Below are 27,371 nucleotides of genomic sequence, written 5' to 3'. Positions count from 1 at the left end.
TTGGGACTGATTAAGTGCTAACAGATTTGGAAACCGTATTTTTCTGGAAATTGACAAGAGATCAGTTGTGCTATTGCTTCTGTAACACAGACCCTAAGGACTAATTCCCAGCTTTCAAACATACATAAAGAAGTACTAAAAGTTAGCAACATTTGTTATTACATGATATTTGTTTGAGGTAACAGATGTGTGCATCTGTAAAACAGTTAGTAAAAACCTTTATCTCTTCTCCTGCGGGTATTAATCTAGGCATGCAGAAAAAATGGGAAAGAGTTTTTGCAGAAGAAACACCCACACTACAACTATATACAACTGAGCCTATTTGCTTAAAGGAAGAAGGAAGATGATATTCTTCAATTCTTACAGAGCTAAATAAAAAGCAAAAGCAGAAAATGAGAGGAGCAAAGGAGAAGGAAAAAAGATGACAAGACAGCAAATTCTTGTGGGTTTTGTGTTGGGGGGGGCGGGGTGTTTGTCTTTTTGGAGGAGCTTGTTTTGGTTTGTTTTTTTCTCCAGATCACCTTCAACACTTTTCTCTTTGCATCTGGACTTTTATGCTGAAAAACACTTAACTGCTGCTTTACACCTGGCCAACCAATAGGCAGATTCCCCTTACACAACTTAAACAGATCTATCACTTACTGGCAATACTCTTCCTAAACTGTCTTCCAGTCCTAAACAGAAATGTCTTCCAGTAAACAGATCCACTGCATATTTATAAGCATGAAAAAAACTGAAGCTTAGCAAGGGACAAAAGACTGCTGTAACTCATAGCAAACAAGTTGCATACTAGAACAGAAGCTGATTTACAATGGTAGCAATAGTTAAAAATGCTCAACAACATCCACAAGGTGTTCTGCATTTTGCAGAGTAAGAGCTCATACATGCAAAACCTGGACCACAACATTAGGAAAAGCTTCTGCTTGTAGGAACCTGAAAGTTTCATGGCAATAACTTACCAGGAAACAGGCACAGAGAAAACACTTTAAGTTATTTATTGTTTTCTAGCTTAAAATTGTATATACGCACACATAAATAGTTTCAAACTGTTTCACAAATACTTTTTATTTAGCAATTACAAGCTAATGCTGTGCATAAGTCTTCAGTACACATCAGCCAGTGCTGATCAGCTATTACTTAAAGCTGCCTATAGTTGATCATTCCATGGATATGATATTTTAAAATATGCATTCCTTCATCAATTCCAAAAGTTAGCTACATAATGAACCAAATAAGCAGGGGTTTTTTGATGCTTAAATCAAAGATATTCCAAACTTTAAAAAAACAAAACAAAGGTTTAGAAATACTAGTTTCACTTTTCAGTTAATAATAAAAATTCAGCCTCAGAAATACTGTCACAATACTGCACTCACCTTGTCCATGAGATACGTAGCAGAAGAAAGCCTTTTCACTATGAATGTATTCCACATCATCAGTGCGATACCTAGAACAATCGCAAACTTGTAAACTCCAAGTGAATAGAAAAGAGATCTTACAAGTATGGAGTGAAAAGCCATGGGCCAAAGTTCCTTTAATGGGGTCATGGTGGGTCGGGGGGAGGAATTAAAGATGGTGAATGAAACAAGAAGGAATTGAGAGTTATCCTCACTGCCTTATACTAGCGCTTCAGATTTCAGATTTCTCAGGAGACTCCCTTGTTGATCAAATATAGTCAGAAGTTCAATGAATCACTCGTTAAAATTATTACATTATGCAGACTGGGTTAAACATTGTAGGTACACAGAAACTTTGGTGGTAAGCATAAAGCTTTAAGACTAGTGCTTTAGGCATAGAATGCACCTTATTTGCAGACGTAAGTAGTCTACAAAAAAGACAATTGTCATCATGTTCACTGCAACAGAGTATGAAGAAATGCATGAAAAGTAATTGACTGCAAGAAGCATGTGCCACTTTAAATACAAATAAAAAAATAGTTCCAGACCAATTTTATTTTAAAATGTTTTTAGTTAAACATGTGAACTTAATCTAACCAACTTATTTTCATGGTTCTGATGGAAACTCAGTTTAAACATGAAAAACAAAAGCTTGAATGTCAGCAGAAAGTTTTGGGGTTTTTTTCTAGACAAAACGGCCATCAGTACTACAAACTGCATACATTTACACTAGTTGACAAAGTAATTTATTCTGTTGTTTTACAATTTCAACAAATATCATTTTTAATAATAGCTTCATACTTACCATGCTGAATGTGAGCATTAATGATGCATCTTAGATGATCTATAGACCTAATGAGAAAACATGCTTCCTTATGTAAAACAAAAAAGTAAAAGAACAAGTTACTACATTATTCAAAACTTGTTTTAAATGTAAACTATTGATTCTTAAAAGGCCCGGGTAGATTATTTTAAAGCTACTATTTTTTGACAGTTATAAAACTTGTAAGTTATTCTGATATTGCAATCTTCCCTGCTACTATCTGGCAAACATCCATGCACGTGGCGAGGTATGTTTCAGTGATCATGAAACTCATTGTGATTTCAGCACTATTTTCAGGGCTTTGTTTTAGTATATGTACTGCTAACACACTTTTTGCTGAGAGGTGCCTCCACTGACTACAGTCATTTTTCAAAAACAAAATCCATTTGTGCTAGAAAGATTAATTTTTAGTCCATTTCATTAAGATGGAGTAAGTTTTTAACAATCTCAAAGGAACCTTCTATTCTATAGCAAAGTGTTAAATTGCACAGATCTAAGGAGTGCCAATTTCAACTTTAACATCATCCAAATTTAGGATGACATTTTCCAATATTAGAGACGCTACAGGACAGCAGCGGAAAAAAGGATTTTTTTTTCCTTCTTTCTGCTATGACAATTTCCATCAGTGGTGAGGGAATCTAAGAATATTCAAGAAATCCCTCTTTAAACGGAATGGATTCTAGTCTAACAAATTTAGTATTCTATGATCTGTTTTAGCATATCTAGAACAGAGGAAAGGTTCATCACTATTTTGCAGTATTTAAAGTGTTTTGTAGTTGCACAAAATACAGTCAAAACCCCTCTTCATGCTGCTTATTTGAATCCAGTTTCCACACTTGCAGTTCTGAGAATCTGATAGCTTAGAAACATACAGTCCTGTCTTTGTGAGGTGCTATTCAGCCTCAGGACCTGCATTCATTTTCTCAATTCAATTTCTGCTTGCCACTTATCACAGAAAAATTGTAATTAGTAAGCTTTCAAAGTCAGTTGTCTTAACAAAAGGTTTTATGAACTATTACAAACTTGTGAAACTGCTTCTACTGAGTTGGTCTTGACCATTACTCCCCACAAGTGAAATTTTTACCTCTGGGTCCTTATTCCACTGCACTACATATTCCCAACAGCAATGTGCATGGAGTACATCTACTTCAAGACTACATGGAAATTGCTGATATGCTAGTTGCAGCAGCTCTAGAAAAAGAAAATCTGAAGTTACAAGACAGACCTCTTCCCACTATAATTTCTGCTACTTCACAACAGCAGCGACTAAAATATCTCTGCAGACATTTAGAATTAAAATAATTTTTATTTTCTTACCTAGGATTGTTTCCAAGCCTGCATCTGCTTCTGGTTCCTCAAGGAAGATATTAGTATGCATTTCTACAGATTCTTCAGTACTATCTGTATTGTTTTTGTGTTGGGCCATATTCAGTACAAGAGGACTGAAGCCTTGCTTAAAAACCCACTTTGCTACAGTGTCAGCAATACCTCCTAGGACATTTAAAAAAAAAAAAAAAAAGATATAGTCAATGTATCCCAGAAGATTTATGGTTCAGAATTGAAGGACAAGAGAAGAGATATGAGTTTTAACTACTACCGTTAAATAAGGATAACTCTACCAATTAAAAAACTTCCTAATCAACTGATTAGAGGTTTACAATGCAGTCTTTACAGTAATACCCTTTTATAATTTTAAAGCGGTACTCTCTGGTTTGCATTGGTTTTTAAATTAAGAAAAGTAACAAGCAGAACAATTTCCAGTGCAGTGTATATCATTAGGTAGGTAAGGATGGCTCAGAAGTCTATTAGAAACACCATCAACCACCTTTCCAAGAGAAAAAAACAATGTACCTTTTCCAGCTTCAAGCAATTTCTTTACAGAAAGCCTGCTCAAAGGCTCAGTCTGGAGCGATGAAACCCTTTTTGTCCTTTTGCTCACTTTGCTATGCAGTAGTGTTTGAAGTATCAGACAATCCTCTAACTGTTTCAGCAAAAGTTTCCAATATTCAGTATCAAGGGAAAGTGCTTCCCAGGATTCCGTGTCTGAACCTACAATTATTTGGGAAAACTAACAGAACATATGAACTGTTTTAGGTCTGTTCACTTAAAGTAGCACAGTTTTGTTTAAAAAAAAAGCATAGTATTAAAATTGAAAGCTATAAACCAAGAGCTACTGCATTTTAAAGAATAATTTAGTTCTAAGTATGTACATTAACTATGACGCAAAGATCGATTAATATCCCACACTGCTCACAAGATATACAGATTCTTAAATAAAAGCCTAAGGAAATAAAAGGACCTGAAAGGCCATCTTGTAGTCCCATTAAGTTCATAATTAGTTGAAAAGTGGGTTAGAAGCCCTTCAAAAAGATTCAATTTTACATTCTCTACTATATATGCATTCTGTACATATATGATGAATCCACCTACATTTCAAATTCCTACCATATTTAAAAATATGCATCATGCACCAAGAAATACTGGATCGTAACATGTCGCAGTTCTGTGCATTTTGATAATTCTCATGCTTAGCAGCAAATGCCCTGCCAGGAAGCCCAAGAATCTTTCTGGTGGGGTGCCAATCTAATTTTTAACTTTGTGCACCAAGACGGCAAACTCTAGAGTTTTCAGAAGCCTGGCCATTAACACTTCTAGGCTTTAAGCCAAAGGATAGTAGGAAAAAAAGGGGAAAAGGTAATAGCTTTATGGAAGGGAAGTCTTGAGGGAAATTAAGCTGTTGCTTTATTCTTTTAAGAGCAGAAGAGAAAAGGTGACAAACGAGAGCGTATCGGTAAAGCATAATATGTTGCAACATACCCACATTCCTATTTGGGCAACGCTGACAATTTTAATATACAGAATTGCAACAGTTAAGATGAATGTGCAAAAATACTAAAATGCTTCCCGGTAATCTAGTTATAATTTAAAAGGCAGTCTATTTACAAGACTGAACATCAGCTAAACCCCATCTAATCTTTTAAGACAAGTAGTAAAACACACATATGCCTAGTGCTATTTAGGAACGGAATAACTTTTTCCATCTTGAACCGCAATGCTGTGTGCAGTTTCACAGTTTTAATCACAACTTTGTGAAAAGATACTTATTGCCAAGAAAACCAAACACCCATCACCTTAAGAAGGCATAGTAACATAAGTGCTAAGAAAATTCACCAGTATATTTAAAAAAAAAGTCACAACTATGTTAAAACAGGTTTACCATCCAAAGTTCAGTGGACTTCTCAAATTTATGTGGAAACACTGTAGGCTTTAAGTTTCCCAACATCATTTGCTATCAAGAGAAAAACTTACTGTACAGTTCCCATCTCATATTTAAATATGTTTAGTAAACAATTCTGATATATCATTCATTCACCTCAGCACAATATTCTTCAAGTTCAAATACAAATTTGTAGGCTTGCAGGGTGGCATGCTTGTGCTCATGTTAGAATGACAACAAATGAATGCCAAAGATGTTATTCTACTACAAAGACAGCAATTTGCATGGAACTGATACAGTAAATAAAATAGAAGGGGGAGGTGCAAGATGACTTACCTTTTTCTCTGTCACACTGTCAATTATCTGTGCAGTAACAGAATGTCCAACGTGAGCAGATAACAAGGCAGCTGCATTGTTTTCAGACTGAACACAAGCTGTACGCATTTGCTGCCACCAGGGAGAAACTGACTGAGTGTCCCATGACTCATCTATAGCAACTATAGAGAAAGGGAGAGGAAGAAACTCAGCTTGGGTCATTAGGTGTTAAAACTAGTAAAGCAGCAACAAACCCTGAAAGCAGCACTTGTTAATACAGCTTATGTTAGGCGCAATTTCCAATTACTCTACAGTCTCTTTTTCTAGATATGTAGCATAAAATTGCTAGATTATAACTCAAATTCAAAATAAAGAACAGAAAGTGAATTTCTCATTCTCCAAGCTTCATTTGTAGGAAACAGGCCATAGATTTAAATCACTAGGTAGTAAAACCTGCTGAATACTTACTAGATCTAAGGAGTATTACAAAATGACACTTCAAAATGCAGACAGCTGCTTTTGTGATTTCAAGCTGCCACACATTCAACGCACTCAAAGTGGCTCTCTTCAGGCTACCTCACGGTCAGCAGAATTCATTTATTCAGACAACAGCAGCAGTAGCTTATTCATGCTTCCAGTTCAAGCTGATAATGGTGCCCTATGGTCAACTAGACATAAGGGAACCTGGCACAGACATATCCATAGCAGCTCTGTGTGAGGTAGGAGAATCAGTATTTATTCATTACACAGCTTAGCCCAACTAATGGCAAGTTGACTTTATAGACTACCTCTCAAGTTACAGAGATGTTCAGTATACAAAGGATGCTAGAATAGCAGTGTCTCTATGAGTTAAACCAACTCAAAGGACTTCTGAGAGCCAGTCAGCACAAGGGAGAGGGGCAGGACTATACACCCAAAACAGGGAGGAAGGGGAGCTGGACAGCCACCTTCTGGTGCCAAGCAGGAGTTGTGCCAACTTAGTGGAGAGTGAAACTGCGGGGCATGAAGCAGGTCTTTAATTGTGACGCTCTTCAGATTTTGATTGTATATTTAGTTAGTTCATCAACATGCAGCATTTAGCTCTGTTACATAACTTGTGACAGGGCGGTGGGGGGGTGGGGTGGGGTGGTAAAACCCTAAGTGGTAGTATAGGCTAGTCAGAGCAGCAAATTTCTAATAATAATTAATATCAGTTGTGTTTAAGTGTTCCAAATGCACATTTCACCTTTCATTTTGCTCAGAAGTGACAGCATAGTGTGAAGGCAACTGACAGAATCTGGTTTGTCTAGAATATCTTTTTCCTTGGAAAGCCATAGATTGAGAAGGAGGGACTGTAAAAAAAGCAGAGAATATGGAATTAAAGCAATAGATATGCAATATACCTAATATACCTAATATTGCAATACACCTAACACGAACACTTTCTCGAACAAATTTTGTGTCATGGAGCAGAAATCTTATATCCATGAACCCTTATTACACTCACATAGAAAGTTAAAAATATATTGCATAAGGGATCCTGTGACAGACTTTTGAGATGAAACAATACAATCTGTATCTTTCATTTAGAAAAGATACCCTCTTTTGAAGGCCCAGCCAGCTAATACCAGTATGTTAGCAATCTCAACTTGGTAAATATTAGTAGTTATTAATATTACAGATGAAAATCTTAACACCAGCAAGTAACACTGAAATACTTATTTCCATCATTATGTGGTAGATGGAAGAAAAGTAGCAAAAGACTAAAATTACATTCAGATGAAAGATACAAGATGATTGTCTGAACACTACTAGCAATTCTGCAAAGTTTACTTTTCTTTTTAAACTTCCTTGCTTGCTTGCAAAAAGGAATTATAACAAATGTATCAGTTCCTGAAAATAACTACTCTCATAATTTTTGCTTCTTTGTAGAAGAAATCTTCAGCAAGATTTTGTAACACTTGTAGTCCTAAATGCATAGTCTAGACACTCCCACTAGAATACCCACATTCTCTACTAAAAGATTTTTTTCCTTTTTTTTTCTTTGACATCTCTTAAGTGGGAAATATAAATATGAGCACCTAAAGAACCAATTGAACACAGCCTGAATACAGCATTAATCCAAAGGTCAACATTCAGAATTTTTCCTTTCTATGGATTGTTCTCAAAATACTAAATCAAAGTTTTAAAGTATGCAGTAAGTATCTCACCAACAAGACTTGAGGGCTAAAACCTGCTGATTCCAATGCATGACACATTTCCTCTGTGGAACTCTCCCCACACAAACACTTCCAGAAGAAAAAGCTGCCTGAAGCAAAAATTAGTTGACATTATAAATGACATCTAAAGCCACAGCCTCTCCCCTTACACTTATGTAAAAGATCATCTATTGATCAGGTCCCACTGAGTGAAATGCAAAGGACTAAGTTACACCCAGGATACCCTGATGGTTTACCCTTAGTGGAGAAGAAGGTTCATTACAAAGGACGTAAGTGTTCCTACCCACTACAGAAGTCATATGGAAAATGGATTTATAACAAAACAAATGTTACTGTACTGCTTCAATGTGCTGGTTTCAGCCGGGATAGAGTTAATTTTCTTCTTAGGAGCTGGTACAGTGCTGTGTTTTGGATTTAGGATGAGAATTATGTTGATAACACACTGATGTTTTAGTCGTTGCTAAGCAGTGTTTAAGTCAAGAACTTTTCAGCTTCTCACACTACCCCCACCAGCGAGTAAGGCTGGGGGTGCTTAAGAAACCAGGAGGAGACACAGCTGGGACAGCTGACCCCAGTTGACCAAAGGGATATTCCATACCATATGACATCATGCTTAGTATATAAAATAGGGGGAAAGCTGGCCAGGAACTGCTGCTTGGGAGCTGGCTAGGCATCAGTCAGCAGGTGGTGAGCAATTGCATTGTGCATCACTTGTATATTCTAATTCTCTTATCATCATCATCATTATTATTATTTTCCCTTCCTTTTTTGACCTATTAAGCTGTCTTTATCTCAACCCACAAATTTTACTGTTTTTTTTTCCCCCCGATTCTCTCCGCCATCTCACTGAGCGGGGAGTGAGCGAGTGGCTGAGTGGTGTTTAGCTACCTGCTGGGTTAAACCACGACACTGGATTACACATTTTGTTCAATTCAAAGAACCACTTGACGTGTCAGACAAGTTGACCCATGGTGTAACCCATAACTGTGTGGCAGCATGTTGTATCTTATATAGCAAACTAGAGGGACTTCAACCAATTAAAAAACCCAAACAATTACATAATTCATACTTTACCAGCACTACAAAAAGTGTGAGTGTCCCTTTGAGGCAGAGGAAAATCGGAAAAACAAGATCTTCAAGAAACCATCTAAACTGCTTGGCATGACATTCATGGTTCAATTACATTTGTCTACAGCTGAACACCCTAATAAGTTACTGGTGATCCCTGTCCAAGGGCATGGGGAGAAGAGTACTTCTACCTCAGTTCTTAAAACCAAGTATAGTGTTATGGTAGAGAAAACGCAAATTTTAAGATTACTTAGAAACAGCCTTTGATCTTCATACAGATGAAAGCCAAGCTCTTCTTCCTAACTTTTCGATCCCAATCCCTCTCAAAGTCTGATGATTAAAGCCAAAAGAAACAGGAGGCTAAAGTGAACACCATACAATACCTGTGCACAGAATTCTGTGTTTGCACCTAAATTTCCCCAGAAAAGAAATCATTTGGAAAGACAGTGCCTTTGAGACAGATTTAACTCAAGCTGCTTCCACTAGTTATTTCCCAAGAGATCCTCAAGGACAGCCCAGAACAAATTTGCAAACTAAAGCAGACTACAGACAGTAACCCCACTGCATACCCTAACAAACACCCCAGCACTCTCCCCATCCATAGTATTTCAGATCAATATTGTTCAAAACCTCCTCAACTCCACAAATGAGGGGTCCTTATTCCCTCAACTAATGGTCTTGTACCACCACTGGACAGCTGCCCCATCTCTGAGGCTAAAGTCAGTTACATGAACTCTGGAAGTGCTGTGACCACAAAAGAAACAGCATAATACAGCTGTGAAGTACCTAGCTGACACTGTCCCAACTTAGTGGCGTTAATAAACATATGAACAGTGATAACATGGCTTTAGGGTAATTATATCCACAGATGTAGTTAACCTGTATTAATATCCATCTAGGTAGAAGACTTGTACTATGGCTAAAGGTAAGAGTCTGGAACTAGCACTGTCACATACTACTTCAAGATAAGCCAGCTTGTTAAGGCCCCCAAATTACAGCAAAAATATTTATACCATCTTGGATTATAATCAGTCTTTAACTAATTTGAGAAAAAGCTCAGTAGCTCTTACCTAAAGCCACATATTCTCCATCTTCCATATTTTTCACATTAATCACGTCTTTTTCATATTCCAAATATTCTAAGAACATTTTCACAGACAATACGTCATCTTTCTCATCAGCAAACTGAAGAGTAGTTTGGGTGTTTTCTCTCTTGTAGTTCTCCAGTAAAGTTTCAAGCCTATGAAAATCATCTTCTTCCAGCCGAAGCAGTTTAGCCAAGTCCTTAAAAGCAAAAGCCCAAAAAACCCCACATCACAAGCCTAATACAAACAGACGTTTTTCAAAAAAAAAAAAAAACACTAAAGAGTCAGAAGAATCAAAATATTTTGTTTTGAACATTAAAAATGTCTTTAAAAAGGGCCAAAATGATTGAATAATCTCAAAATCACTTATTCATATAGCTGAAATGAAGACCTTGTCTAGCTCCATTTTTAAGGACTTCAGCATATACTTTTCCCATATTTAGATCCTGCTCATAGTATAACAATCACCCACCAAGCAAACAAGCTTATATAACACCACTCCATCTGGCTTTTGTAAATGTATAAGCAGTTTTACAAATTATATCAAAAGCAAGCCAAATTATGATACTACGCAAGCAAGTATCAGAATTTGTAATTTCTACTGGTCCCAAAACACCCCTCCAAAACTAAACAAAGTTAAGAATATGCTATTTACTTTAGATAAAGGACTGGAATCAGGAGATCCTGGTTCTATTTTCACTTCTGTCTCAACTTTATGTGACTGCTAAAGATTATTAGGTAGATGAATTACTCAGCATTTGTACAGGGGTGGGGGGTGGTGGTGTAAAAAAAGGCATTCTAAAACAATTACTTCATTAAAAGTTCCAGGCCACAAAACGGGTAACTTATTACCTACTTATTTTACCTGAGGCCTTGAAAAAACTTATTTTTATGCTTAAATCATCACTCAATTCTGTAAGACAACTGAATTTTTAATTTACTTACATTATCTGAGGGTGGAGTGTCTTTCTGTATGCTTTGGGAATTTAGTTTGCTAACTAGTTCATAAAGATGTAACAGCTTCAACTTGTTTGCGCAGAACTGCAGTAGTCCTTCGTCCACACTCTCCAGCTCTGAGGAGAAATAAAACTGCATTTGAACTTGAATATATAGCCTGGAATAGTGAAACGTGCTTTACAGCTGCATTAAACTCCCCCTTTATTAGCACTGGAGGACTTAATGTGTGTCAGTAATTTTTTGATGCACTGCTGCTTGCAATGATTATATTTAATTCACAGCAGTATAAAATGAGAATTATTTTTACGAGAAGTATTAGAGAAAGATATCAGGCTCATTTTTAAACTGAAGGAGGTTGACAACGTGGAACTGAACAAAGACAAATGTTTAAGGCTAAACCAGAGATCACCAAAAATTGAAATACACTAAGTCTCAAACATATTTTCTTTTGTCAAGAATACCAAACTAAAATCTTTTATTCATTCTGCCAATATTTTAAGCATATCCCTTGCATCAGAATAGAGCTTGATATCTACTAATATGAATTCAATTTGATCTCTGCAAGACACAGCCTTTTGTATTTCTACAATCTTAGCCTCAGAAATTTCATGTATCTATTGACAATCAAATTTCAGTAACAATTAAAGCAATTAGAATATAAGAAACTAACACCAACACAATTTAGAAAAAACTCTATTCCAACTTTTTTTTTTTTTTTAAAGAAAGCATTTTAGAGAGATCCTAAAAGGACCTTTCTATACAAAAGATATCTCTGAATATATCATCTTCACCTGAAAGAGCTTCTTAACACATTTTTCTCCCTACAAATCCATAAACACTTTTGATACATTTCTATTTTTTTCACAACCACAGCATTCACAGAGCCCAGCATCTGCTTCACATTATCTTTTACCTACTAAGCACAAGTGGAAGGATATACCACTATTATTCTGAAATTAGAAGGCTGGAACATCAGCCAAGTTTGTTCTTTATTGTGACTGTGAGGAAACAATGTTATGTATGAAAATAAGAGTTAATGATGAAAAATACACAAACAAACAAACCTCAGTAAGTATACAGTTCTGTCAATCTCTCTTCAGTGTAAAAGGGCATGTTTCCATTTTTATTTGGGTTTTTTTAGGAGTTCTAATAGAAATGGATAATGCTAGTGACATAGAATGCCAGACCAAAATTAGGTAGAGAACTACACATGTGAAGCTGTCAATCTCCTCTATCTACTTCAAGAAAATAGTAAAAAAACAAAACAAAACAAAACCCCAACACTGATACAAGTGAAAGAAATATTTCCTCTCAGGCTTTGAAACTACAAAAATGTGTTGTCACATTCTCACTAAGACAGGACAAGGGACACAGCCTTTCTAATTGACAAATGGTTTATTCAGGACTTCCACACAACAGTGGTAGGGATTTCTTGATTCCTGTTGCTGAAGTCTCATCTTCTAACAAGCTGAAATGAATCCAGTGATAACAACAACAACAAAAAAAGCAGACTTCTATTGCTGAGAAGTCCCAACACATGCAAGGGAAGTGGCAGGCACATATTTCTCCAATCTATTCCTCAATACCCAGTTGGCTCTCCAAATTGGGGTCACCTCAAGTACAAAGAAGGTTCTCCCAATTTAGAAAGATTCAAGTGTATCATTTCAAAGAAAAAATCCTGCAGACTTTCAGCAGCAAGACTTTGAATAGGTAATGACATTTCCCGACATTGGCTCTGAAATCTCTAACAAAACATATGAAATAACTTTAGCAAAGTTTACCAAGAAAAGATACTAGGCACCTGGCCAGAGCTCAGATCCTCAGTGATGAGGATTTTGTGCTACCAGTACATTAAAATTCACAGATCTAAAGTACCATATCCTTACTGCCTTCCTTGGAGAGAGAGAGAACAAACTAAAACATCTACAGGCAAAAGTCTGTGAAAGCTTCCTTCTGAAGGAAGCTTTTACTGGATGCAAGTACCCAGCCCAGTTGTTGGGTTTTCTTTTTCTTTAATATAATCACAAGTTACTAGGCACAAGCATAGCAAAGCATACTTACTAGCAAGCTATTTGCAGTCTGCATTAAAAAAAAAAAAAAAAAAAATACGTAGAAGCAATATCCTGTGATATCTAGCAGCAAAACTAAGCAGACCAAGTCTGGTCTCCCTGTGGAACAGAATAGTTCTACAATAGCCTTACAGCACTGCAGACAAAGTGCAAATGCCTCTCCATATTTGCAAAATAAATATCCACCTACCCTGTTTTTTTAAATTATCCATTAATGTCTGAGTGATGTTTGTGAGAGATGAAAGTGGCACACGTTCACTTGTCAATATACTTTCCAGAGCCTGTTAAGCAGACGTTCAACAGAATTAAACATTTACTTAATTTTACTGTAAAAGCATATAAGGTAAGCCAACAATAGCACAACTTTGACAATGATTTTTCATCTGTATTTTGTCTTCAAATATACTTGCGGCATAATTTGATCCTAACGAAAGGTCTGCTCTCTTTTTATTATTTTGACTTTTATCATGGAAGATGCCTTGGGGAAGTCACAAGTCAAAATTAATTCCAGTCAATATGTTGTAAGAAAAAAAACCAAAACCCAAAAAAACACTCCGCTAAAACAAAATAGTTCAATTATTTGCTTTAAGTAACTCTAGGAAAAAAATAACATTTTGAAAGATTTAAAAAGATTTAGCACTCTAATCTGATAACGCAATATTTTTTTTCTAATATTAAAGTATAATGACTTCTAAATATTCACCTGTTTCTTTGTAGCAGGGTATTTGATATCAAGTATTAATTCCTTTGCCTCAGCTTCAATCAAATCTGCAAAGACAATCATGACTTCAATTAATATTTCTCAAATGCATTCTGAAAAGCAAGCCCCGACACACCACGGTTAAGATGCGCATGGGTTCATGCTATAGAGATGAAGACACTATTACAAAAGTTGCCAAAGTAAGCTTGGGGAAAAATGAAACAAAATAACAGCTCAGTAGCATCTCTTACTCCAGATTTGTTTTTTCTAAGAAATATCCTTCTTCCTGTAAGTAATACATACCCATAGTCAAATGCTGAACTCCATTACATAGCTTAATGGATTGCAAACAGATGACATTTTATGCAAGCACTCCAAGTAGAGTTTAGTTAAGATTTACATGGCAGACAAGGCTTGTACTGGATCCTTGTACAGCATAAATTCAATCTGGTAGCTTATAAAAAATACAAGCTACTTAAAAATAATAATTCATAGCACATAGAGCTATCAGAATGCACCACAATCATACCTGTGTGACATACAATCTTAAGAAACTGCACAAGAGAACCCTACCTGGATCTGAGGTTTTCGCTTTGAGTAAAGCATTTAACTTCTTCACTAGATGCATATCCTTTGCTCGCTCACTCTTTTTATCACTGAAAGGAAATAATTTTAATTATATGAGTGAAGAGAACTAAAGTGAATGATTCAGAAAAAAATGTATTTTTTTTAATTATTTATACTACTTTAAGGTAACATCACATCAATAAAAATCAATAATGCATACAAACCAACGAGGCTATTACCAGGGTACTATTCAGCTTGCGAAGGAACACCAGAATTGCCTTCTCCAAGTAAAATGTTTTCAAAAACAATAATTAAATTCATTTGGTTATACAGAGTACAGAAAGTCCTTACCTCAGTGCTAAATGGAAAGGTACATGGACAGTTTTTACACTTCCAGAGACTGGATCAACAAGGCATATCTGGTAAGTCTGGGGCTGCCATCCCTGACTGGTCACATTGTTTAGACCCATTATTTTATAACCAGGATACAACAACCTGAACAAAAAACACAGCATTCACAGCAAAGAACAAAATTAGCAACCTTCCCTTTCCACGTACTGAGTAAAAAGATGACAAAGTTTTATAAAGCTAAGGTTTAACAACTGCTAAACATGTTTATCAGGAAAGACTGTAGAGTGATGAAACATGACAAAGTCCCCTTCTATAATACAAGAACAAGCTGCATTCAGTAGAAACGCTGTAGACAACGCAAAAAGCACCTGCCAGCACTTTCCACTATTACCACTAGCATATCCACATATCACTTTGTTGCAGCAGCACAGCCAACATGCCTACCCGCTAACTGTTTCTTACCTACAATGTTTCCCCACATTGAAGGCTCCAACCCGAGGCCCTTGCTGTGTGCTCCACACTTCCAGAATGCCTCTCCGCGGAGCATAAATCACAAGGAACTGAGCTACTCTGCTCGGACACTGTGCATTTCCAAAAGGAGAAAAATCCATCTTCTCAGTTTCCCTCTCATGAAGGTCCTCTACAGTCTGTATCCAACCAACTTCTGCATCACGGTATCCTTTGTAAGAGAAGACAGAAGTACGTTAGCATACAGATATTAATACATGATTAGAACACATCACCACCCACTTAAATACTATTCCAGCAGGAAGATGTCTTAAACTGTGCAACTCTGGCCAGTAGCCAGACTCCTGTCAAGAACTGTGGTCCATGTACTCAGAGTAGGGCCCACCAGAAGACTCCTCAGAGCCAAATGCAGCCTCTTGCAAAGTTTTGCAGAGGAACAAGATCTTCTGGGAGAAGCCACAAAAAAACCAGGTCTGTAGTCTGGACATTACACCAATGAAAAAGCTTGTCAGAGAAGAAGATGTGTAGTAAGTGTCCAGACCTCTCTCATTTCAAAACAACAAAAAGATTCAATGAAGTAAATTTGCATAACCTATTAAATAGGATATGTCATATGTTTCCATTGATATGTTTTCATCATTAAAATGCAATTTTTAGTAACCCAATAAAAATACTCATCTTCTCTCTTTTTCTGGGTAACGCAAATACTTTCCCTCATAAAATCTTCCTAAACAAAAAAGGCAGAGGTGCTCTAATCACAGCACTAAACTATGTAATGGTTTAGCAAGTACAAATGAATACTCCAAACCACAAGTGAAATACTAATGTATAAAACAAGTTTATAACAAGGTATGTTATACTGAGAAGGTTGAAAAGTATTCACAACTCAATTAATGAGAAAAGGTACGAGCCAAAACATTTAATTCAGTAGACAGTTTTGCTAAAAAAAAAAAAAAGAAAAAGAAGCAGCAGCTATTTCACATCTCAACAGCCTCACTGGGGAAAGGCTGGCAAATTGTAAATATGTGTCTGACTATCAATAAAGCTTGGGATTCTAACAGTACTTCCTAGATAATATGAAGCTCTCAGTAATAAAGAAAAAAAAGTCCAAGAATATCAGAAAGCACATATTATAGATAATGAGCTTCAAAATATGAGAGGAGAATGCACAGGGGAAACATGATGACTCTAGCTATTACAATGTTGGCGTGTCGCTGAAGTAGCTACTATATTCATGACCACTAATCTTCTGAATTGGTAGTGTGGGAGAGAGAGAAGAGCTAGAGATGTTCTTAAAACTTATCTTTCATCTCATGAAAAGCCGCAAAATTTTAATTCTATAGAGAAAATAAGTGGTGTTGTAACATTAGGTATAATTACAATCTGAGAGCTTAACATCCGCGTTATTTTACAAAAAGCCCTCAGTTTAGAAGAGATTGAGCACTCCCTTCTTGCGCAATCACCATGATGAAACGGGAATCTAACAAGTTGTGTATCTTCTTACTGATTTTTCAAATTTCTGTTTATTTTCTCAGCAGAATTAAAGAAGGTACTAGAACTTATCAAGAGAAAGCATCTTGGAGAATAGAGCTAAAGCTCTTCCAAAAAAGTTATTAGGTCAAAAGCTTTCTGTTGGGATACGGTCTGTGAAAGTGGGAAAAAAAAAAATAAATCTATAAAATACAAATCAAAGAGACCAAATTTTTACTATAGGCCATATCAGTATTTCAGCCATCGGTACAACAATGCCCTTATGGACTTTATATTGCATCTGACCTTCGTTTGTAATAACATAATGTACTAAAGTCTTTCTTAATAATGGAAAAACACTTGGAATTCTAAGTCTGAACATAAGAAGCCACGGTGTTTTGAAGAATATTATTTGCTATACTAATATACACTACCATACCTTTCCACATGCGAACTGCAAGTCCTCTTGTAACATCCAGTAAAATAACCCTTCCAAATTCATCTGTTACGGCTGCCAAAGTGTTACATGGAGAAAGACATATTCTTTCACCATGGCGACGGGAATCTGGAATTCCAAACCTAAAAAAAAAAAAAAACAACAAAAAAACCCCACCACAAACCAAGCAAAACCACTAGATTACTATTTCTGAAGAAAAACAGGTAACAAGAACATCTTATAAGGACTAAGATTTCTTTTTTTTAAGGCAACATGAAGGTATGGGTAAAATTAAGAGCAAATTATGAAAAAAGTTCTTGTGCTGTCTACTGGGAGACCTCATAGATCTATTAAAGTCCTACTGAAACCCAAAGTTCAGAAACTAGGATAAAAGATTGTGTTGTCATGCACTGGGAGGCAAGGATCTCAGAGCAGTGGGTTACTTTATAAGCCCTCTCTTATTGCCGAATAGTGTTGAGAATACTTTAAAAAAGAAAAAAAGCAGGAAAAACAATCAGGAGTTAATTTAGTCTTTTATCAGCTTTCTTGATAACATTAGGCTACAACCTGTTGTTCCTGTTCTCCTCTCTCCGCAATCAACAGGGAAACAGGGCACCTCCTAATTTTTTGAGGGGCTTTAAACTATCATAAGCAGCAAGCACCTCACATGGCTTCTTTGAGGCACTTTAGTGATAAACTTCAGGACTGATATTTGTGTACTTATACTGCCATTAAACTGTGCACACTGTTCTTCTACAGTAACGATGAACCCCCACACACAAAGTGAGAGAGATGAGTAATTATTTGTCCAGAATGATAAACTGAAATGAAACAAAGCTTAAAACAAATGACCTGCAAACTACCGTCGCTGCTTAAAAGTCAAGAAAAATAAACATGTTCATCAATTATGCACCTTTCAAAATAATTCAAATAATTGAAACCACAAGATATCTAAAGCAATTGAGACAGTATGTAAAACTTACCTCACTGCCAATGGGGTTGCAGGTTCAACTTTTGGTTTCTGTTTTTGGGCAGGTTCTTCTTCATGTTTACTCTTCCAACCAAGCCAGCCACTTGCAATAGAAAAACACATTAGAAGAATCATACTAATGGTCCTAAAAATCAAACTATTATGTAGCTACTACAACAAAAATGATTTCATGTCATTTTTTAGTTTATTACCTGGCAGCATTAAATAACGCTGAAGTCAGTTTACTTGCAACTGCTAAGGCAACATGAGACAACAGTGGCTGTGAGCTACCCTGAAAGAAAGGAATAAAGTGTTTAGGAAGTCAAGAAATAGTCAGCTGTGAGCCACCCTGAAATGAAGGAACAAAGTGTTTAGAAAGCCAAGAAATAGTTCTTACACTGAACTCAACTGCAGAATAGTTTTTCAGGCCTCCTATGGACTTTCAGCTCAGAAAGCATAGCTTTAAGACTCTGCAAAATTTTAATTCATTGCCCCCAGAAAAGCCATTCTGACATCTCTTTACCATTTGAAAATCCTCCTGCAAGTCACTGGTATGTTTGTCTGCAACAGAAGTTAAAAAAACCCTGTGTATGATTTATCATGGAGAGTTAGCTGGTGTATGGCTTTGGCATCCTTGCAAATATCAATGTAAGCAGTTTTTTCATAAATATATTGGAAAAGCAAGTACAAAATAAAAAATCCAATTCTAGCATTTTCAATCAACTTTCAATTCTGATAAAGGACAGCACACAAGTAGGGTCTGAATGTACAAGACACACAGATACATTGCCATCCTTCTCCTCCAATACAACAGAAGATGACATAAGTGTGCTACAGGTATCGTTAAGCATAAGCTGCAGTTTTCTTCTACAAGCAGTAGTTCCACTACATGAAATCACCACAGTATACTCAGGCCATGTGTGTACGTGATCAAAGGCCTCCAAAAATCCGTAAGATGCACGTTTACAAAATCTCAACATAATTTTTCAAAAAACCTTAGGTTACTTAGTTGGCAATAAATTAACAAATGAAAAAAATAAAAACGATTACTTGACTATCACATGCATTTTAAGATGGAAAGTAAAATTTCTTATTAGCAGGAACCTGTGGTAGACATGACTATCACATCCACTCCAAATCATTCCAGTTTCAGAAGATCAAGAAGCAGGGGAAATGTCAGCATAAAATGGACATAAGAATACTTCAGAAATACCCATACAGAAAAGAGAAGGATTAATCATTCAGTTTCAGCAAGTCAGCTTTGTAGTACATACCTCCAGGGCAAAAAAGAAACCAGTGAAAGGATTGGATCCAACAGTAACATACTGAGACATAGCAGGTGGGCTGTTTTTTATAGCTGCATTATATCCACCTATATTGGAGGCAGTCTTCATTTGATCAAAAGGAGACAGTGTCATGATGCCTAACAAAAATATCAAAATGAATGTCTTATACTTTCAGAACAAAGGCATGAAATTGCTCTCGAAGCCTAAATACATTCCTGCCTTCTTGACTGACCAGCCAACATTCAAGGGGAAGGGAGGAGGAGCAGCTTCAACCACAGAAATTCCAAAGAACACAGCAGAAATAACCTAATGTACTTTAATTATAAAGCATAGTTGGTTTGTTTAGAAGAAAAAAAAAAAAAAAAAAACAGCAGAATTCAGCAGCAAAAACACATTTACCAAATCCACTTCACCTGCCTCATTAGCCCCTTTCTGACCTCTTACCTGCTTTTGTGAAAAGGGTAGAAGCTTACTGTCCCTCAGATCTGCCTGTCTGACAAGAACCTAAGCTTCCACAAATTCCTAAGGAGTAAAAGTCTTTGAGAATCTAGAAGTCAGTTTGTCTTTTTTGGAAAGGAGCAATCTCAAATTTTAGTTTCTTTATGTGCTAAACTCAGGAAAGACCCATACCAGTCTTAACCTGCCTGCCAGACAGTTCTTTAACCTGACAGAAATAGGAATAACTGCACCTGACCTAGTCTCTCTCAGCTGTTTCTTACCAAACAAGAGAGGACAAGGCAGCTCCAGCTGTAACATCCTTTCTCCCCTCAAGTGGAGAGGGGAGGCTCAGTCAGACTAGAAGTAAAATATATTTTTGATGATGGTTAATGAGATCAATCACTACAACAGTCTTCTCCCACTATTTATTTCTAGCCAACCATTACCACTATGTGCTCCCACCCCAAATTTAACAGCACAAAAACATTCACTTTCATTTAAGCCAAATATTTGAAATTAAACAGAAATGCTTACCAATACTAGCATGGTCAACTATTGTATCCACATCTTGCAAACCCCATTTCTTATAAGCTAATGGTGGAGGCTGAACATTCTCATTGCCAGATGCTGCAGCTGACAAAAGTTGATAAAACACAAAAAAATTTCTACTGAGTCATAGACAGAGGAATAGCATAACCGAGGGAAAAAAAAACTGATGCAATCTGAAGCCACAAAATAACTTAGTTTTAAATTAACATATATTTAAACACTTGCTGAGCTAAAATGGCCTTCTGAAATACTTACCTTAATGAAACTAAAACATTTTTAAAAATTAACTGAATAAAATTGTACATGATATTCCATCACAACTGTACCTGCACAACCATACGTGCAGAGCGCTTTGTTTTACTAGTCATTTATGGTTTAATATTCTGTATAATTTTAAAATGCTATTGCAATTTATTTCTGTGGTCTGGGCATGTTAAAGTGGAAACTCCCCTGCCAAAGTATCTAGTGAATGTGTTGACTTTGCAACAGTGTGAGGTAAGAACAGTGGTAAAATTAAAGCAATGATTGAAACTCTTCAAAATATCCATTATGACAAACATAAATGATCAAGAATGAAAGAAGATATAGCACTGGCTACAGATATTACAACTCACTGTAGATGCTTCCCTGCAAATGGTGATCTCTCATTGAAAGAGTAGAGCGTGTTCTGGTTGTGAAAGCAGATGGATATTTCTCATTATAGTGTCTGTTTCCTTTCGTATTTGCTGTGCGATTAACAGAATATCAGTTTTTAAAGTTCTGATTTACAGAAGTTTTGCTTTCTCTTATATTCCATGGAAATGCTACTTTTTCATTAAGAGGATAAGAATAGACATTATTAGATAGACCCAGGGAACCACTTAGTATGGCAGATTATGATCTGAGCAGAGCTAAAACCAGATGTCTAGGGAAGAAAATTAGAACAAGGACACATATCTGATGCTTCCTCTAAAGCAGCTTCTGAAGAGACCTTCTCACCCAGAGGTAAGCTCTAAGCACTCAGTAATCATCCATAGCTTGCTTCTCCACTAATTTGTCAGTTTCCCTCTGAGCCCAAGCAAGCCTTTAGCATCCACACCAACCTCAACAAAGAATCCCAGAATTTAACCTCACACTACAGAAACACGTCTACTTTTTATTTTAACTTTACTATCACCTAGCTTCATTTCATGCTGCTTCATCCTCAACTGGAAGAAAGAGTGAGCAATCCATTCCTATTGGCCATCCCCATATGATTCAGAGAAGAGCTGTCTCACCACAATAGCATTTTTCAGTTCTTTACCACTCATCCCTTCTACGTAAGATTCAAGTCTTAGTTTAAGGGTACTGCTGTCCCAACAGTTCCTAATGCTGTCATGCTGGCAGATCCATTGTGCTTCCCACCCACACTCAGCCTCATGATTGTCTGCTGATGTGGCTTGCTGTAGAGGAAACAAGACTCTGACAAATCTGAAGTTCAATGAGAACAACCATCAGGAAATTTGGGAGAACAATTCAGCAACAGCACCTGTTTAACATTTTATCTTGCAGAACTGTAACAGTGCCATACTTGTGCAATCTACCACACAGTACTGCTACGTGGTTCTCCTCTCACCCCAGGAAACTGACCCTGTTTCCAAATTAGAGTATAAACAGGCACTATACTAAAGGAATAGAATCAAAGGCTGCACAATCAAACCAGGTATCAAAAGCTCTTAGACATTAACACAAAGAGCAGTGACCATTACCGACATCATCATCACAGCATTATCATTTCCCAGAAAGTCCTTACTGGGAAGAAAAGCATTTCACTGACAGTGAAGTCAGCACCCTGACATGCTAAGAAGCACCTTAGCAGTATGCTGTGGGTTAACCCCAGTGGGCAGCTAAGCACCAATACAGCTGCTTGCTCACTTCTTCCTAGTGAGATGGGGAAGAGAATTGGAAGAGCAAAGTGAGAAAACTCATGGGTTGAGATAACGACAGTTTAACAGTTAAAGCAAAAGCCCTGCATGCAAGCAAAGCAAAATAATGGATTCATTCACTACTTCCCATCAGCAGGCAGGTGTTTAGCTGTTTCCAGGAAAGCCTGGCTTCAAACTCTGAATGTTTCCCCCTTCCTCCTTCTCTCCTCCCGGCTTTTATCACCAGGCACAACATCATATGGTATGGGATAACCCTTTGATCAGTTGGGGTCAGCTGTCCCAGCCATGACCCCTCCCAATTTCTAGTGAACCTCCAGCCTCCTCACTGCCAGGGCAGCGTGAGAAACAGAAAAAGCCTTGACACTGCGTAAGCACTCTTCAGCAATAGCTAAAACATCAGTGTGTTATCAATGCTGTTTTCATCACAAATCCAAAACATAGCACCATACCAGCTACTATGAAGAAAATTAACTCTATCCCAGCCAAAACCAGCATACAGTATTATGGTGAGAATGTACAAGACAGTTAGTGCTACTCAGACAACTTGTGCTCCGATAACATTTTCTTGTAGAGGAAGAAATTTCATTATATGCAGTAGATGCCTATATATTGATGGACAAGCAAGGGAGATCCAAATTCCACCTTGATTTGATATTTAACATACATAGGTAAGTTTCATGTAATGTAATGTAAAGTAGTATAAACAGCATCAGAAATAAACATTTCCTCTTAAACATACCTCTTGCTACCTGATTGCGACATGCTCGAAGGGACTGAAAGAGGCTGAAACCATCAATTGTCACAATTGCTGCTGGGTACAAGATACTTAGCTCTTCATTCTGTGGAAGAAAATGAGAGAAGGGAGACAAAAAAAAAAAAAAAAAAAAATCACAGTTACCATTGTAACAGCTTCTTTGCTGGCTTTTTATATTATTAACTACACAAAAATGAGGATTACATCCAGAGCGTTAATATCTAACAAGCCACAGACAAAAGACTAAGGCAAAACTCAGTAAGGCAAAATTCAGTATAAACTTTCCAATATATGAATAAGTTATTTAGACATGTAATTTTATATTTTTATCTTATTTCAATGACTTTTCTGTTTGCTTAATATATTTTATGGCTTAGGGTGAAAACACAAAAGTTACAGCAGCTTGTGAAGGCCGCAGAAAAACAGGTTTATCTGGAATGCAAGTATCAAGGTTTTATGAGCCAAATTCTGAAACTGGATTAGCACCTGAATTACCATTTGGGCACATAAATGCTAATTTGGTGACTTAAATTCAAGACTCAAATTCCTTAATGCTTCTGTATTTCAAAACTGATCTCAAAATGTCATGCTAAATCACATGAGCATTTCTATAAAGTGAACTTGGAAATTTCTGTAACTTCATTAGTTTTCTGTATAAAGCATGCCAACTCAGCCAAGAGCAAAGGAAGTTGGCTTTTCTACTAAATAGCTTGAGTTCTGCAAGAGCCTTCTCTGCGGGAAACACTCATAATGACATGCAGGTTCCTAGCACTATCTCCTACAAAGATTGTTTTCATTTTCAGCTATCTTCTCTGTGAAATAATTAAGATAAGTTCTTATGAATGAGTACATATAGCCCTTGGCACCTGTCAAGCTGCATTTTCTCCTTTCATCAATACATTATCATATTTTGTGCACATAAATGAATAAACAGGAAATTAATGAAGCCTTCCTTTGCAAGGTTATCACAGAGAAAAATAGAACAAACATATAGAGCTAACTAAATACTCCAAAAAAAAAAAAAAAAAAAAAATTCTGAATCCTCAAACTATACAGGCATGATTACTTCTAGAACAAGAAATCCAGTCTCTTGTTCTAAGGAATTGTCCATCCCATCAAAAACTGGTAAAGGACATAGAGGATTCACAGCAAGGACTCCCTTCCATACCCCATAACACTGCCACTTCACTTTTGAAATAATCTGACAAAACCTGTTCTGTGACACCAGGATGCCTGGGAATTTCATAGGTTCTGCACTTAAGCTGTAGGACTGGATCTTCATTTAAAAGCTGTGCAAGAAGCAGTACTCCACTCTAGAAGAGAAAGAATAGTAAGCGTGAACATTTCTGTCCCTCTTCTTAGGGAAGGCAAAAAGCACTACCTGCAGAAACCGAAGTTTTATAGAAATAGATGTTTATTACAATAGCTTGCTTGTGGCCCTGCCATGCTGAGAAACATACCTCGGTGTAAAAACGAACATAGCCAGAGGTGAAGCCAACCACAATGCAGGTCCAGTCAGGACGGCCTGTGGAACTCCTGTTTCACAAAGATATACTAGAAGTTAAAAACAATCCAGCTCTAAGCTGTAGACATATAACAGTGTAATGTAAGATGACTGACGATACATATACATAAGAATATCAAACCTTACCTCTTCTGACTTGCCAATGGAATACACAATACACTACTCACACATTCACTAGAAACAAAAAGATAAAAATAGTAAGTATATTTTTCTCCAGTTGTGAAATTTTGCTCTACACAAGAGATCTTGCCACGTCAGCATTTTTATATTTAAGAATATATTAACGTAGCACACAATATATCAAATTCATACTAAAAAAGGGGAAAAAAAACCTTTTCATTTTAAAGACATGTTCACTTACAAGTTCCCCACTGCCCAAATAGATTGCATGAGTGCTTATTACACGTTGTTAATATTGTATTTCATCATTCACAGACTGATTACTGTGCCAGTACTCTTCAGTAAAGGTTCAAGTTAAAACTCCTGTACCTAAAGGTAAATAATTTTTTTCTGATCTATAATGATATACTAAGAACAACCACTTTTTTAAAAAAACAGTTGAACCATACTTAAAATAAATTTTTGAAATACATTACACTATTAGGTAGATTTTATATCCATTGCATTTCACAGTTTTATAATCTGACAGCATTTGAAGGACTAACATGGTCTTCCCAGTTAACGCAATAACTGAGCATGCTCAATGCATGGCAGGCAAAGCACGCAGAAGGCAAGCAGATGAGCAGGCCTCAATATCTCAAATCAAAAGTTATTTAACTGTTACCATGACAAAAGTTTTACAATGTCTGGGGAAACAGAAGCAGTACAAAGGTTTTATGAAAGAGCACATAAATTCAAGATGACATCCCAAACAGCACTTAAAGCATAAATGCCCACAGTACTGTTGGTTATTTGCATTTCAGGTCACTTCCATTCCCCAGTTACAGAAAAAAAGCTTTCTAAATGCAAGTTTGACATCAGTTGCAATTCAGTTCCAACTTCAAAGCAATGTTAAATATCTCAGTGTAATCTCATCTTCCAATAGCAAAGCTTAGCCACAGAACGTTATCAGTTGAAGGCAACTTGGGGGAGGGGAGGGGGACACGACACGGACAGGGCACAGAGAAGTCAAGTCCTTTGGCAATCGGACAGTAATTGCCATATTTACATTTTCACAGAAACAGAAACCTCACCTACAGGAAACACTCAAAAACCTTAAATCAAGATGTAGCAAATATAACCATGTTTACCTAAAAAAATCTACCTGTTCCATATGATAGTGTCTGTTGGGGCTGTAAGAGTAGTAAGAAACAAACCCCCAAACAGAATTTCTTTTCCTTTTTTCAATAAAAGATAGGGTAATTTCAGTGGTAGTATGGGGGAAAAAAAACTTAAAAAGAGAGGCACATAAAACAGGTCAAATGGGTGGCAGCAGCAATTTTATAGAAAAGGATTATGATTTTTAGATTGGAGAGAAGCTGATTAAGTCAGCACCTCCTGCAGCATAACAGAAGGTTGAAGCCAATAGGGAGCATGTTCAAAGGCAGACAGCAACTCAAGGCTGCAAACTTAATAACAAAATGCAAAATCTTCTTCCACATGGGTGATTCGAGAAAGCGTCTGTCTGGTTATTTGAAGACAGATTGAGCAGAAATACTGTACAAATACCAAATGTATGACCAAAGCAAATTTTCCAAGTCCCTAAATGACTTAAAGCCCCAAACCATTTCTTGATCAGAGAGATTACTTTATATTTCCTTGAGGTTTTGAAAATGAAAAAAAGGACTTCTAAAACAACTTCATACATTTCCAGTTGCAATATCCCCTAACAAATTTTCATTTCTACTATAGAAGTACCTTCTTCAAAAAGGGTACTTATTTTTTTCCCTTCTAGATGAGGAACTTATAAAAAGCATGATAACCCAGATCTCTTAAAACATCTAAATTACATGTAAATACACTGATTTGCACAGAGAGTACCTCTGTTAATTTGTATGAACTTGTCCTGAGACATCACACCACGCATGAAGAGTGACCTTTGCAGACAATGTTTATGATCACCCAGGTTTACACCATTTCTGTTTTCAACACCAAAATGCATAAGACCATGAATGCACTCGGATGAAAGCAAAAAAAAAAGTACAAGTAACAAGCATATGCTACTAATTATTAAACATGAAAATGACACTTTAATCACAGCTACATTTCAACACCTACCCTTCTTCAACATTCAGAGAGCCACTCCAGCCAACAGCATATTGCATTTCCTCTTTTCCCTTGTCACTGTGCTTCCATTTAGCTGCCATTAAGAATAGACACCATCTATAAAACTGTAATGTTTCGCATCTCACAAATGTAATTCTATTCCTAATCCTTCTATTCTGTACAATCCATCCTACCACATTTAGATTAAGTACCAACTGCAAACCTTGAAGATCGTAAAAATAACAAGACATTTTTAGTGACTTTTCTAAAGAACTCTCATGTTTTCTTAGCAATTTACATGGAACAACACACTACTAAAATTCTGAAATGCCTGGTTTTGTTTAAAAAGATTTATACAGTAATATCTACTTCATCAAAATTCAACTAATGAAACAGGGATCCTTGGGAGAAAAGTACTAAGCAAGGGCAAACTTATTCTGGGAAGATTACTGAAGATGAGCTTAAACAAATAGAAAATTTTAATTTTAACCGCCAAGAAGGACACGGGAATCCTACATTAAATCTGACAATTTTTAATCATCACATCATAATCAAGGTTAGAAAACACTATACTTTGTTATTCACAGGATGCTATTACAGCTGAAATTTGATTGTTGAATCA

General features: G+C 36.5%; 1 protein-coding gene across 3 annotated transcripts in view; it reads right to left on the bottom strand.

Moving 5' to 3' along the window:
* Positions 1–27,371, bottom strand: part of RAB3GAP2 (RAB3 GTPase activating non-catalytic protein subunit 2) — a 49,024-nt gene that overhangs the window by 7,134 nt on the left and 14,519 nt on the right. For 2 of the 3 annotated variants that reach the window (XM_069800098.1, XM_069800097.1), the window contains exons 4-28: positions 26,762–26,843; positions 24,671–24,718; positions 24,480–24,555; positions 24,231–24,332; positions 23,005–23,104; positions 20,347–20,445; positions 19,363–19,511; positions 18,301–18,380; positions 18,102–18,191; positions 17,122–17,261; positions 15,207–15,423; positions 14,745–14,888; positions 14,400–14,482; positions 13,830–13,894; positions 13,317–13,407; positions 11,046–11,173; positions 10,086–10,299; positions 7,939–8,036; positions 6,975–7,080; positions 5,771–5,931; positions 4,069–4,285; positions 3,535–3,708; positions 3,302–3,408; positions 2,200–2,266; positions 1,374–1,444 (exon numbers count right to left, since the gene is read on the bottom strand). In XM_069800098.1, the coding sequence (XP_069656199.1) occupies positions 1,374–1,444; positions 2,200–2,266; positions 3,302–3,408; positions 3,535–3,708; positions 4,069–4,285; positions 5,771–5,931; positions 6,975–7,080; positions 7,939–8,036; positions 10,086–10,299; positions 11,046–11,173; positions 13,317–13,407; positions 13,830–13,894; positions 14,400–14,482; positions 14,745–14,888; positions 15,207–15,423; positions 17,122–17,261; positions 18,102–18,191; positions 18,301–18,380; positions 19,363–19,511; positions 20,347–20,445; positions 23,005–23,104; positions 24,231–24,332; positions 24,480–24,555; positions 24,671–24,718; positions 26,762–26,843 (2,909 nt within the window). The remainder of the gene's footprint in view (positions 1–1,373; positions 1,445–2,199; positions 2,267–3,301; positions 3,409–3,534; positions 3,709–4,068; positions 4,286–5,770; positions 5,932–6,974; positions 7,081–7,938; positions 8,037–10,085; positions 10,300–11,045; positions 11,174–13,316; positions 13,408–13,829; positions 13,895–14,399; positions 14,483–14,744; positions 14,889–15,206; positions 15,424–17,121; positions 17,262–18,101; positions 18,192–18,300; positions 18,381–19,362; positions 19,512–20,346; positions 20,446–23,004; positions 23,105–24,230; positions 24,333–24,479; positions 24,556–24,670; positions 24,719–26,761; positions 26,844–27,371) is intronic. The other variant, XM_069800099.1, reaches the window with a different exon arrangement.

This window comes from Haliaeetus albicilla, chromosome 13 (assembly GCF_947461875.1).
Source record: "Haliaeetus albicilla chromosome 13, bHalAlb1.1, whole genome shotgun sequence".
In the NCBI taxonomy this organism is placed as follows: domain Eukaryota; kingdom Metazoa; phylum Chordata; class Aves; order Accipitriformes; family Accipitridae; genus Haliaeetus; species Haliaeetus albicilla.
This window is presented reverse-complemented; position numbering and strand designations above follow the sequence as displayed.